The 13222-nt window shown below is 35.9% G+C and overlaps 1 protein-coding gene across 4 annotated transcripts in view; it reads right to left on the bottom strand.

Moving 5' to 3' along the window:
- Nucleotides 1–13222, bottom strand: part of RALGAPA1 (Ral GTPase activating protein catalytic alpha subunit 1) — a 262207-nt gene that overhangs the window by 185157 nt on the left and 63828 nt on the right. For all 4 annotated transcript variants that reach the window (XM_029952940.1, XM_029952941.1, XM_029952942.1 and 1 more), the window contains exon 11: nt 3694–3891. In XM_029952940.1, coding sequence (XP_029808800.1) covers nt 3694–3891 — 198 coding nt within the window. The remainder of the gene's footprint in view (nt 1–3693; nt 3892–13222) is intronic.

Genomic DNA, 13222 nt, shown 5'->3' with positions numbered 1-13222 from the left:
AAACACATTCTAAATGCACTACATTTTAACCTCTCTTTCATTATGTATTTTGTATTTGACACATTTTACATGTTTTTTATTTTGCATATTCCTTACCTATTTATTTAAATACGGCTGATTTTACAACTCTTTTCTTTTATTCTTCATGTTAGCTTTATAAGTAACTGACCTACTTCCTTTGTTTGCTTTTACCAGTGGTAGGAATGCTGACAATACTGACTCCACCTTTAGCTCTGCATCTTGTTCATATTCACTCAATGACCTGTTCTGGGGCTACATGTTCCAGGCCCTTGGAGATTAATGTACATACATTAAAAATGCTTGCCAAGGGGCGCCTGGGTGGCTCAGTCGGTTAAGTATCCAGCTTCGGCTCAGGTCATGATCTCATGGTTCGTGGGTTCGAGCCCTGTGATGGGCTCTGTGCTGACAGCTAGCTCAGAGCCTGGAGCCTGCTTCAGATTCTGTGTCTCCCTCTCTTTCTGACCCTCCCCTGCTCGCACTGTCTCTCTCTGCCTCTCAAAAATAAATAAAAAACATAAAAAAATTTTTTTTAAATAAATAAAAATGCCTACCAAGGCTGGAATGGAGGGAGACTGCTTTGGCCTCCCATGAATCTATCAGAGATCAGTCTTTCTCCTTCCTGATGCAAAGGGGGTACCACAAGATCTATTTAAAGGTGACCTGTCAATTAGGTGCATGCAAATCTTCTGAGGTTCTTGAACCCTTTGATCACATAATAACACTCTTCTGTGCATCTCTTGCTCTATGAAATATGTGGCCTAAGGTCCAGACTTTGTAGAAAAAAGCTTAACAGCACCTGGATCACTGTCTACCTGATCCCTTCGACAGTAACTTATAATGAATAAAACTGCCAACTGCATGGAGTTGCCTTCTTCTATTTCCAGTCTCAAACTGTTTTCTCACTTTTGGGAATACTTTACTATCCCTCCCCTACTTTCTCACACTAGTGAAATGTTTTCCTCCTTTCATAATTTTCTTATTCTAGTTATGGCTTCTTCTTTTCTGCATAAAGATGTCATGTTAACATTTCCTGCAAGGCTGTGCAGTGGTGATGAACACCTCTAACTTGTTTCTATGGGAAACTCTCTCTCTCCAGTTCTGAACTGTAGTCTTGCAGGGTATTCTTACTTGTAGGTTTTTTCCTTTGAGCACATTAAACTTATCAAGTTACTCTCTTTTGGCCTGCGAAGTTTCTACTGAAAACTCAGTTCAGAGTCATAGATAGGTGTTCCCTTATATGTAAGTTGCTTTTATCGTACTGTTTTTAAAATTGTCTATCTTTGGGGCAACTGGGTGGCTCAGCTAAGCATCTGACTCTTGATTTCAGCTCAGGTCTCACAGTTTGTGGAATCAAGCCCTGCATTAGGCTCCACGCTGACAGCATGATGTCTGCTTGGGATTATCTCTCTCCCTCTCCCTCTCTACCCCTCCCTGGCCGACACATGTTCTCTCTCTCTCTCTCTCTCTCTCTCACAAAATAAATAAATAGACTTAAAAAATTCTCTATCTTTAACTTCTGACATTTTCTTATGTGTCTTGGTGTGGACATCTTTGGATTCAACTTATTTGGAGGGATCTATGCTTCCTGAACCTGGCTGTCAGTTCCTTCAACAGGTTAAGAAAGTTCTCAGCTGTTGTTTCTTCAAATAAGCCCTTCTCACTCCCTCCTTCTGGGACCCCTATAATGCAAGTGTTAATACTTTTGATGTTGCCCCAGAGGTCCCTCCCTTACCTTATCTAACATAAAATTACTTTTCCTTTTGCTGCTCAGCTTGGATCATCCAACCTATTTTGTCTTCCAGATCACTGATCCATTCTTCTGCATCCTCTTCCTGGGTGTTGATTCCCTCTGGTGTATTTTTCATTTGAGTTGTTATATTCTTCAGCTCTGATTTTTTAAAAAAATATTTTGTCTCTTTGCTGAAGTTCTGAATTTATCCTAAATTCAGCAAGCATCTTTATGACTATCACTTTAACTCGTTATCAGACTGTTTAATTCCTTTTTAGTTGTTTTTCTTATTCTTTCATTTGGAACATACTCCTGTCTCCTCATTTTGTCTGACTCTCTGTGTTTGCTTCCATATTTTAGGCAGTAGGTCAGCTACATCTCCTGTTCTCAAACATATGTGGGAGGTGTCCTCTGGGGTCCAAAAGCACAATCCCCTCCCTGCCATCACCAAAACCAGGTGCTCCAGAGGTGTTCACTGGGTTGCAGCATGCACCCTTCAGCTGTGAATGAGTTCTGCCTGCTTGGGTGTTCTGGTAGGCAGGGCCAGTTGGCTGAGTGCCCAGGAAGGACTACTATAGGTACACTAGTGGGAGGAGCTGGACCCTGGCACAGCTGGCACAGCTGGCCCAGGCATGATGTTGGGATGCTGGTAGACAGGACCAGAGAGTGTCTCATTTCCCCAGGACAGGAGTCACTTTGGAGGGACACCAGTCCCAGCTAATGCTGCCCACTTGGTGTGGCAGGGTAGGAGCAGCTTAAAGGGGAGTCTGCTAGAGGGGTGGATTGGTTCTACAGGGGAATGCCAGGGTGGGGCAACTGGTGGTAGCAATGTAGGGGGAGACTATCAGAACTGGAGCCCACAAGCATTAAGTTAGCTAGGCTAAATAACGGCAAGAAAATGGTGCCCACTAGTGTTTCCATTTCCAAAGAAAAGTCCCTACAGATCCCTGCCCCTCCAGCATATGCCCTAAAATCAGCCAGTAAATATCCTTCATGTACAGCTCAGGTACTCTGCAAACTGCTGCCTCTGTGTTGGGTCTCAGAGTGAGATTGTGTGCGGGACCTTTAAGAGCATCATTCAGTTTCCTAGAGCCCTCCCCCAACCACTGCCTCCCTCCCACTCACTTCCCCTCCCCGCTAATCTCAGAGTTAAGCCCCAAGGATTCTGAAAGCTCCTAAAGTTAAGCTCTGCTGATTTTCAAAGCCAGACACTGGGGGCTCAGTTTTCCTGTGCAGATCTCCAGGGTGTGAGTGTACAATGTGGTGTGCAATCCCTTTGCTCCTCAAGGAAGGGATGTTTGTGCCTGTGCTATCAAACCACTTTTGGGTTGCTGGATATGGGTTTGGTTCCCAATCTGACCACATCTCTGCCACACTTAGCCTTCTCAAGGTGGCTTTTTCTTTTCTTTTCTTTTTTTAAAGTAAGCTCTATGCCCAGCATGGGACTCAAACTCAACCCTGAAATTAAAAGTCACATGCTCTACCAACTAAGTGAGCCAGGCACCCCATGGTTTTTTCATTTTATCTTTAACTGTGCAGGAGCTGGTCTCCTAGTCCTCAGGTCTTTCTCAGAGAGTGTTCCTTTATATGAAGATGTAACCTTGGCATGTCCGTGGGAAGAGGTGAGCTCAGGATCTTCCTGTACTCCGCCACCCTCCTATTAGTCTCAATTATTACCTTTTAGATTGGCATCTAATTTTGATCTAGACAATGAATTAAAGAATCACTATATAACTTCAATATTGATTTTTTTAAAGTTGTGACATCAAAGAGCTTTAAGACAGGGTACTGAGGTAACTATTCTATCACCTACGGTGCAAAATATACTAAAAGGTATCTTTAACTTCCTGTTTTTCAATATATGTATATTCAGGTGTTATATACTTTAATGAAAATCTAATCTATTAAACTTTTACTAAAATGTATAAGTATTATCAGTTTACCTCTTCTCTCTTTTCTCCTTCTTCCATTGAAATAACATGATCTGTGACACTGTCAATACAAGGTAAGTCTGAAGAAGAGATCACAATTTCTTCAGGTTCTTGCATAAACAAAGGTTTTTCTTCTTGCTGGATCCATTCTTGATATACTTTTACCACTTTTCTCATAGCAGCTGCTTCACAAATTGGTAATAAAAATGCCTAGTGAAAAAAAGAGAACATACATAATGATACCTTTTTCTTTGCCACAAACCACTAACACATGCATTTTTTATCTTGTCCTAAAGTGGATATAAATGACTCTTAAAGAGTTAAAGTCAACCAATTCATTGTCAAAAAGAGCCTTTTGTCTCCAAATAATTTGTAAATATGATGACACAGAAATGCTTTTGGTAGGGGCACCTGACTGGCTCAGTCAGTAGAGCATACAACTCTTGATCTCGGGGTCGTGAGTTCAAGTCCCACATTGGGTTTAGAAATTACTTAAAAGTAAAATCTTAAAAAAAAAAAAAAAAAAAGAAATGCTTTTGGTAGGTAGACACGAATTTCAAGTGCAAAGAGCAAAGATTTGTTTCAATTGTACTAAGAATGAAAATATTACTTGTTTCATGAAATAATTATGCTCCTACAAAGCTCAATGTAAATATCACTTTTCATAATAAATCATGTATTTTTAACTTATTATTTTTTTAGATTACTACCAAATAAACTTTGATATGGGAGCTTAATTAGAATTAAATGACTCCAAGAAGTAATAAAAATTACATGTAAAAGGCAAAAATAAGCAATTTGCAGTTTTATTTCATTTTACATATAATAAAGTTAAATAAGGCAAAATATTTTAAAAATTAAAAGGAGTCTCTTATAATTATTCTTTCCTTTATGTACTTTCCTGGGTTGCTTTAACACTAAAAAAAGTACATATTGTCATCACAAAAATGTGACATATTCACAATAAAACTTTTTTTATACAATTCACACAGGCAAAAATAAAACAGTAAAAATACTCTTAATCTCACTACCCAAATTCCTTTCTTTATGCATGTTTGTGTTCATGTGTTTACATTTACATCACTGGACTTTCTCTTTACAAAGAGAAATGGAATTCAACTGCTCATAATTTTTCCTTTTATAACCACTACCTATTAATTTCAACTCTAAAAATCACAAGACCTTTACCTAAATTCCTGGTACTTCCTCCTAGAGAGCCATCAGTAGGTGTATTTAATAATTACCATGGGGTCAAATGACTTTATTTTATCTGAATGAAAGTAGCCAAGAATACTGACTTTCCAAGATAATGATGAAAAGTTCATGTGTAATATCAATAGGACATTTAATGTAGTTTTGGTAATCCTTTTATCTGCTATTATTAATTCAGTAGTTTAATTTACTTGCTACTTTCTTTTATCTAACAAACCCATTCCCAAATTCTCATTCTCATATTCTAGCACCTTAATGGTCTATGATATGATTTGGATCATCACTGCCTGCTTAAGAATATTTATTTGATAATTGCAGCAACATCTCAGTCTTTTAAAGTTCTTCTTAAAGGTTCAAAGTACAAGAAAAAAATCTCCATCTCAAAGTTTTATTCTCAGATACTAAAATATAAACTTTTTAAAAAATAGCATGAAAACCCTCTGTAGTTTCAGCTCAATTTTACCATGAACCTAAAGCTGATCTAAAACACAAAGTTCAGCCTTTTAAAACGTAATAGTAATCTTCAGAGTTAAGATATTTATTAATGCGAAAACCGTCACATGATATCCCAAGTGGCCTAATGAATATACTAAAGACCAGAGTCTATATAACCTTTGTCCTTATAAGCCCCAAAGTCTGATTTTTCTAACACACTAAATATGAATCTTAAGGAAAGACTGATATCAGCCATGGCTAAAAAAACTAATGCATAAAAACCAGAGTGCCAATTTATACATTTACAATGAGAAATAACTGTCACAGAAACCAGAACATTCAAATCCACACACCAGCACCTGTCCCTATGAAGAAGTCATATCAATTATTAACTGATAATAAGGAGAGTTATCATTCAAAAAACATATTTAAGTCTATATATATGCTAAGCAAATTTTATCTGTAGATAGACCTACATGAGGTCATCTCCAATTCTGATTCTACAACCATAAAACTACTACTACACAACCAAAACTATACGGAGAAGGAATCAAAACAACAGGAGAAAGAAAAATCAAATATTTAACAGTATCAGCTTAAGAAAATATGATCCAGTTTTGTGAAGTTGATAGCTACGACTCTCCAGTCATGGGACTGCTATGGGCAAAGTCATATGCTCACATATCTGATAATTAATGGAGTATTTTATCTATATAATATTGTGAAATATTTGAGCCTTCAAAGCATGAACTCTGAATTTTTAATATTTTTTATTATTAACCAACCCAGATCATGATGAACACAAGATTAATCAAGTACAGTGAGTATTCAGCAGATCTGGGAATTTTCTGTCTTTAACTTAAAAAAATTTTTTTAATGTTTATTTATTTTTGAAAGAGAAGAAAACAGAGACTGACCAAGCAAGGAAGGGGCAGAGGGAGATGGACACACAATCTGAAGCAAGCAGGCTCCAGGCTCTGAGCTGTCAATAGAGCCTGACCTGGGGCTCAAACTCACAAACCATGAGATTATGATCGGAGCCAAAGTCCGATGCCTAACTGACTGAGTCACCCAGGCACCCCATCGTTGTCTAAAAGCAGTGGTTTGCATTTTGGTCTCAGAACCCCTACCCTACTAGAAGTTAACACAAATAACAGGTTTTCCAAAATACATTGTTTTATATTTTTGCAAGTATCATTAATGTTAGCTTAATAAAAGACAGCTGGGGGACACTGGGATGGCTCGGTCAGTTAAGCATCTGACTCTTCCTTTCAGCTCTGGTTATGATGTCAAGGTCCTGAGATGGAGCCCTGCGTTGGGCTCTACACTGATAGCACAGAGCCTGCCTGTGATTGTCTCTCTCCCTCTCTCTCTGACCTTCCCGATTACTGCCCCCTCCCTAAAATAAATACACATTTATAAATAAATAAATAAACAAATAAACAAATGGGAGACAGTTGGATTCTTTTATCTGCTTGTTTCTGCATTCAATCTGACACAATATCACATATCAGGTATCTCTGGAAAACTTCACTGTACATGAAAAAATCACGGTGAAAAAAGTAAATAAAATCTTAGTATTGTCATGAAAACAGTTTTGACCTCTTGGACCTGAAAAGGTTCTGGAGACTTCCCAGAAACCTCAAACCACAGTTTGCAATCTATCATCTTAAAGTGACTCTGGGGAAAAAAATTTATACACTACACATATACTTAATTTTATATATGCATAACATAAGTTATAATTATACAATTACATATAAGATAAATAGTGTACAGATATGCCTTTCTATTGAATATGGAGAATAATTTTATCATTTCAAATGATTTGGGGATTTTATGCTTTATAGTTGTATCCTTGTTTTAAAGACATAACAATATAAATACCTTCTTCATCTGACTTAAAACTCAGGATCATCACACTGGCCCTAAAATAACATCATCAGCTATATAACAAATTATCTCAAGAGTTAGCTTCTAGAAATAAATTTTAGCCCTTAGGTAGCACTGATAAACAGTTACAGAACTTCTCAATTTATTCCCATATATTTATTAGGTGCCTACTCTATGCCAGGCACTAAGTACATGATGAATGAAGGGTAGCAAGAAAGTTTTTAAAATAAATTTTTCAAACTAAAAATAAATTTTTACTCAACAGTACTCAACAGTTACAGAACTTCTCAATTTATTCCCATATATTTATTAGGTGCCTACTCTATGCCAGGCACTAAGTACATGATGAATGAAGGGTAGCAAGAAAGTTTTTAAAATAATTTTTTAAACTAAAAATAAATTTTAAAATAAATTTTTTAATAAGCATAAAACTCAGAAGAGGTACTATGAAGAAGAGAATAATTTTCATAAAACGGTAGTGACTATGTCTGTGTCTGTGTGTGTGCATATGCATGGAGGTGCATCTGTCTTTGGGTGGGTGGGTAAAGATGGTCATGGAAGACTTCTCTGGTGTAGTCATATTTAAAACTGATAAAAGATGAGTAGCAGGTTAAAACAAAAAAAAAAAAAGGAGGAAAGGGTAGAGAGGAAAGAAAGGAAGGCTGAAGAACAAAAGTTCAGATAGGGAAAACAGTAACCTTTGGAAAAACTATGAGTATCAATTATTTGAGAAATGTTAAGTGAACATATTTCTACTAAACGTACTTACCTATGGAAAGACTTGTGCTCCAGATGGGACTGCTAGAGGCAAAGTCATTATATGGTCATATACCTGATAATTTATAGAGTACTTTTTATCTATGCTGTATTGTGGAACATTTGAGACTTCAAAATAAGGAAAAAAACTATTTCAAAAATTCTCAATTTTGAAAAATTATCAGCAGAAGCAAGTAAAATTAGCTTTTCCACTATAACCTAATCTTAGAAATTGATCTCTTTTCAAAACATTAATGATCCATTGGTGTCACCATCCTCAAATTTATTTTTCCTTAAGTTTTGCCTTAAAACTCACTTAAAAAATATTTTTAAGAATAAAAACATATCCGAGGACTTTAGTCCCCAGCAATATCATTTAAAAGATATCCTGGCATCTTCCTGCATAGAACACCTATAAACTGTCACATCAAAAAATATAATATGCCTTTTTAAATGAATGACTCAGCTTATAAGAATATTCTGAGTTGAGAACAAAATGTGAGTATTAATCCAGAGAGCAAGTGAGCAATGAAGCTGCTGTCTATTGCCTTCAATAGCCTAGAGAGTTGGTCACCTGTTCAGAGGGGAGAGACAAATCAGACTACTACATGTAAAACTGACACCAATGTAGGCAACCTGAATACAAAGGTGAGCTAGGAAGGGAAGGCAAAAAACTCAACTCCCAGAGAAGAGTCAATAAGGAAACTTGTCTACTGACCAGGGGTAGGAGAGTAAGAGAGAAGAACACCCTTACCTGCAAATTCATATTCTCAGGCTGGTCATCACATAACTTTGAGTGCTACGAAGTGCGAAGAATCATTAACTGAGAATTATATATTAAAGTAAACCAAGGCTGGGATGCCTGGCTGGCTCATTTGGTAAAGTATGCGACTCTTAATCTCAGGGTCATGAGTTCAGACCCACATTGGGTATACAACAGAGCTTACTGAAAATTTTAAAACATAAATAAAGTAAACCAAGGTTGAGAGGACCACTAAACACTTGGGAGAAGCAAGAGCAATTCTTCTCTGGAGGAACACATCTTTCAACCCAAGTTTCAAAGTAATTCCCAAAAAATTCCACAGAAATGTAAATCCATACCACAAAAACCCAAAACAAACAAGGGGGAAAACAGAAACAACAACCAACAAGGCCAAACCTGCAGAAACTTAAGTTAGGAGAATTAGTCGAATAAGGAATAGAAAATGAGCATTTTTAACATGTTTTAGTTAAGAAAATGAAAATGAGTAAGACTAAAGAATGAATGGAGCCACTGCAAAAAAGGACTAGGGCAGATCTAAAAAGTAAGCAAATGCAAATTTTAAAAGCTAAAATATAAATAGCATTATTAAAGATTCAGTAAGGGGAATTCTGTTTCCAAGAGTATGGTGGACTAGTAATTCAACCAACCTTCTGATTGAAAAATCAAAATGTATATTAAAAAATAATATTTTTATTATTTTTATTTTTTGTTTAGTTATTTACATAGAGTGTGAGAGGGGAAGGGAAAGAGAGGGAGAGAGACCAAGCAGGTTCCATGATCAGCATAGAGCCCAACATGGGGCTCAATCCCATGACCATAAAATCACGACCTGAAGAGAAATCAAGAGTTGGATGCTTAAAAAACTGAGACACCCTGGCGCCCCGAATGTAATCTTTTTAAATGCACTGATGAGCCAAAAAGCAGAAAAAAATATTCAAAAATAAAAACCAATATGAAATCCAAACTCAGAGAGCTAAGTTTTAAGGGGCATAATAAAGCTGGCTTTCACTCTGAGTAGAACCAACTACTTTGGTTTCCATGGACCTATTGTGCCAAAGCAGGGAAAACAACAGGAAAACTCTAAACAAAGTCAGAACTACATACTGTCAGTGGAATGCTGAATGAGAAATAAACCCAACCCATTAAAAGTTTGTAAAGAGGGGAGCCTGGGTGGCTCAGTTGGTTAAGCATCCAACTTTGGCTCAGGCCATGATCTCATGGTCTGTGGGTTCAAGCCCCGCATCAAGCTCTGTGCTGACAGCTTAGAGCCTGGAGCCAGCTTCAGATTCTGTTCCTCTCTCTCTCTCTCTCTCTGCCCCTCCCCTATTCATGCTCTGTTTCTCTCTGTCTCAATAATAAATAAATATCAAAAACAATTTTTTAATTAAAAAAGTTTATAAAGAAAACTGCCCATAAGTAGATGCAGAGAAGATAACAATAACAACAAAAATCTCCACAGAGACATTATAACTAAATGCTAGCCTCAACATAGTTTTATATTCCATCTCCATATTATGTGGCTAGCTTGAATCTCAAATCAAGGATTCAGTTTAGTAACAGGTTGTTAGTGTCTCTGTACTTAGAAGCATCAAATGCAACTCCTTTCTGAAGGAATCAATTTTTACAAACTAAATCAGCAAATAAAGTCAGAAGATGAAAAAGCTCAGGATCAAAATTCTCAATTTCTGAAATCATGAAATATTGCAAGAAACCTTAAGGAATACAGCACTATGACAAAGAGAATACAGAAACAAAATATGGCACAATCAGATCTACAAACACCTCAGGAATATTAGAATGATAAATAAATCAATATAAAATAATTATGTTTAGTATAAATAAGTAAAACATAAGAACTAGAGATAATAAAATTGAGCAGACAGGCCAGTTTATAGAAGTGGTTGTAATTAAAAAGGAAGTACCTAGAATGTGGCACAGAAAGACAAAGAGATGGAAAATACGAATAGGAGTTTAACAGACATGTATAAAGTAAAAAGATCTAATGTAAATCTTGTCAGGGTCCTGGAAAGACAAGAAAAATATGGGACAGAGGCAATATTTCAAGAGATAATGACTGAAAATTTTCCAGAATGGCCAAAATATATTAATCTATAAGTGAAGTATGCCTAAAATATTCCCTAAAGAATAAATGAAAGGAAATCTAGATCTGGACACACCACAGTAAAATGTAAAATGCCAAATACTGAAAGAAGTTATTAAAAAGAGCCAGAGTAAAGATAGTTGACTAATATTAGTTCAACTGCTGGCTGAAATTTTCAATGGCAACAACATAAAACAAAGAACAGTGGGAAACTCTGAGTACCTAAAATGTGCTGGGTGAAAATAATTGCTAATATAGAAGTCTATGTCCAGTAGAAAAAGTCTTTCAAAAATAAAAGACATTTTCAGAGGCAAAAATTTGTAAGTATTTGATACCAACAGACATCCACTAAAATGACATTCTAAATGGACTTCATTCAAGCAGAGTAAAGTGATTCTAAAAGATCTGAAAGAGAAGATGTTATAATCACAGAAAATGATAAACACATAACTAAATGTAAATCAATACTGAATGCATAGAATAATAGTAATACTGGAGTTAAAACACAATCACGCAAAAAAGAGCTGAATTATTCAATAATGACAGTTGGGAAGAGAAATTAAGAGTAATACGGTTCTAAGGGGTGCCTTGGTGGCTCAGTAGATTGAGTGACAGACTTTGGCGCATGTCATGATCTCATGGTTCATGGGTTTGAGCCCTGCAATGGGCTCTGTACTGATAGCTCAAAGCCTGGAGCCTGCTTTGGATTCTGCATCTCCCTCTCTCTCTGCCCCTCTTCCCCCGCTGCTCATGATGTGTCTCTGTCTCTCAAAAATAAATAAATGTTTAAAAAAAAAGTAATAATATTCTAAGATCTTTGTACTGATTAGAAAAAGGGTAAAAAAATAACTTTAGTCCTTGGAAAGTGAATTATGTATGTTAAAATTTATACAACAATCACTAAAGAAAAAGGAATAGAGTAATAACTTTCAAACCAAGTAAAAGGATACAAAACGAAAAAATATCAATTAAAAAGAAAGCAAAATATAAGACAAAAATGACACAAAAGAAATACAGACATGGTAAAAAAAAAAATAGAACAAAATAAGCTGCTATCAATAAATCCAAACATAACAGTAATCATAATATAAATATTCCATTTAAAAGGTAAAGATTTTTAAAAAATCAAACCATATCTACAAGAGACATAAAATCTAATGATTATAAAGGGGTTAAAATTAAAAGATTATTTAAAAAATATATGAGGCTATATTTTTTCCTTTTTTTTTTAATGGGGAGATTTGAACTCATGACCCTGAGATCAAGAGTCCCATGCTCTCCACCCACTGAACTAGCCAGGCATTCCAGAGTCTATAACGTTCAAAATAGAAAGTTGGGACACCTGGTTAGCTCATTAAGTTAAGCGTCCAACTCTTGGTTTCAGCTCTGGTCATGATCTCACAGTTTGTGAGTTCAAGCCCTGTGTTGGGCTCTGCACCTCCAGTATGGAGCCTGCTTGCAATTCTGTCTCTCTTCATCTTTCTCTGCCCCTCCTCCATTTGCTATGTCTCTCTCTCTTTCTCTCAAAATAAATAAACTTTTAAAAAAGTGGTATAAACCTGCTAAAAAAGTAAACAAAATAGACTTTAAGCAAAAATAATTTCTATAGATGAAAAGGGCCATAAAAATAAAATCTTTAATTCACATTTAAACAAAATCTTTTACAATTTATTTATCTTGAAAGAGAGAGCGCACAAGTGGGGGAGGAACAGAGAGAGAATGTCCCAAGTGCTGACAGTGCAGAGCCCCACATGGGGCTGGAACTCATGAACAATGAGATCATGACCTAAGCCAAACATAAGAGTCAGATGCTTAGCTAACTGAGCTACATTTAAATATAAAATTTTAGTCTTGTATGTGTTTAATTATTAATTATACAGCTTGAAAATATACAAAGCAAAATTTATGAGGTTACAAGATAAAACTGATAAATCATCAGAGTGTAAGACTTTAACATACTTCTCTCCACAACTGTGAGGTCAAGACCAAACTGTGACCAAAGACCTTCAGTGAGGATATAGAAAAGTTCAGACTAACGATCACTGAACTCAAGAGAGAAGCATATGTTCTTTCCAAGCACACAGGACATTTATGAAAAATGACTGTATACTGAGCCATAAGTTTCAATTCATTTTAAACAACTAGTATCATACAGACTATTTTCTCTATAAGAATCACATCAAAAATTTGCAAGGAAAAAAAAACCCAGAAAACTGTTTGGAAGATACAAATTGCTAAATATCTCATAGGTCAAAGAAAGTATTAACATTAAAATTAGAATATATTTACAAATGAATAGTAACAAAAACTCTATACATCAAAATTCGTAAAATATAGCTAAGAGACCTAACTGGTAAATTAATAGCCTCAAAAATCATTTG

This window comes from Suricata suricatta, chromosome 9, assembly GCF_006229205.1.
Source record: "Suricata suricatta isolate VVHF042 chromosome 9, meerkat_22Aug2017_6uvM2_HiC, whole genome shotgun sequence".
NCBI lineage: Eukaryota > Metazoa > Chordata > Mammalia > Carnivora > Herpestidae > Suricata > Suricata suricatta.
The sequence above is the reverse complement of the archived record's forward strand: the minus strand, read 5'-3'. Positions and strand labels throughout refer to the sequence as shown.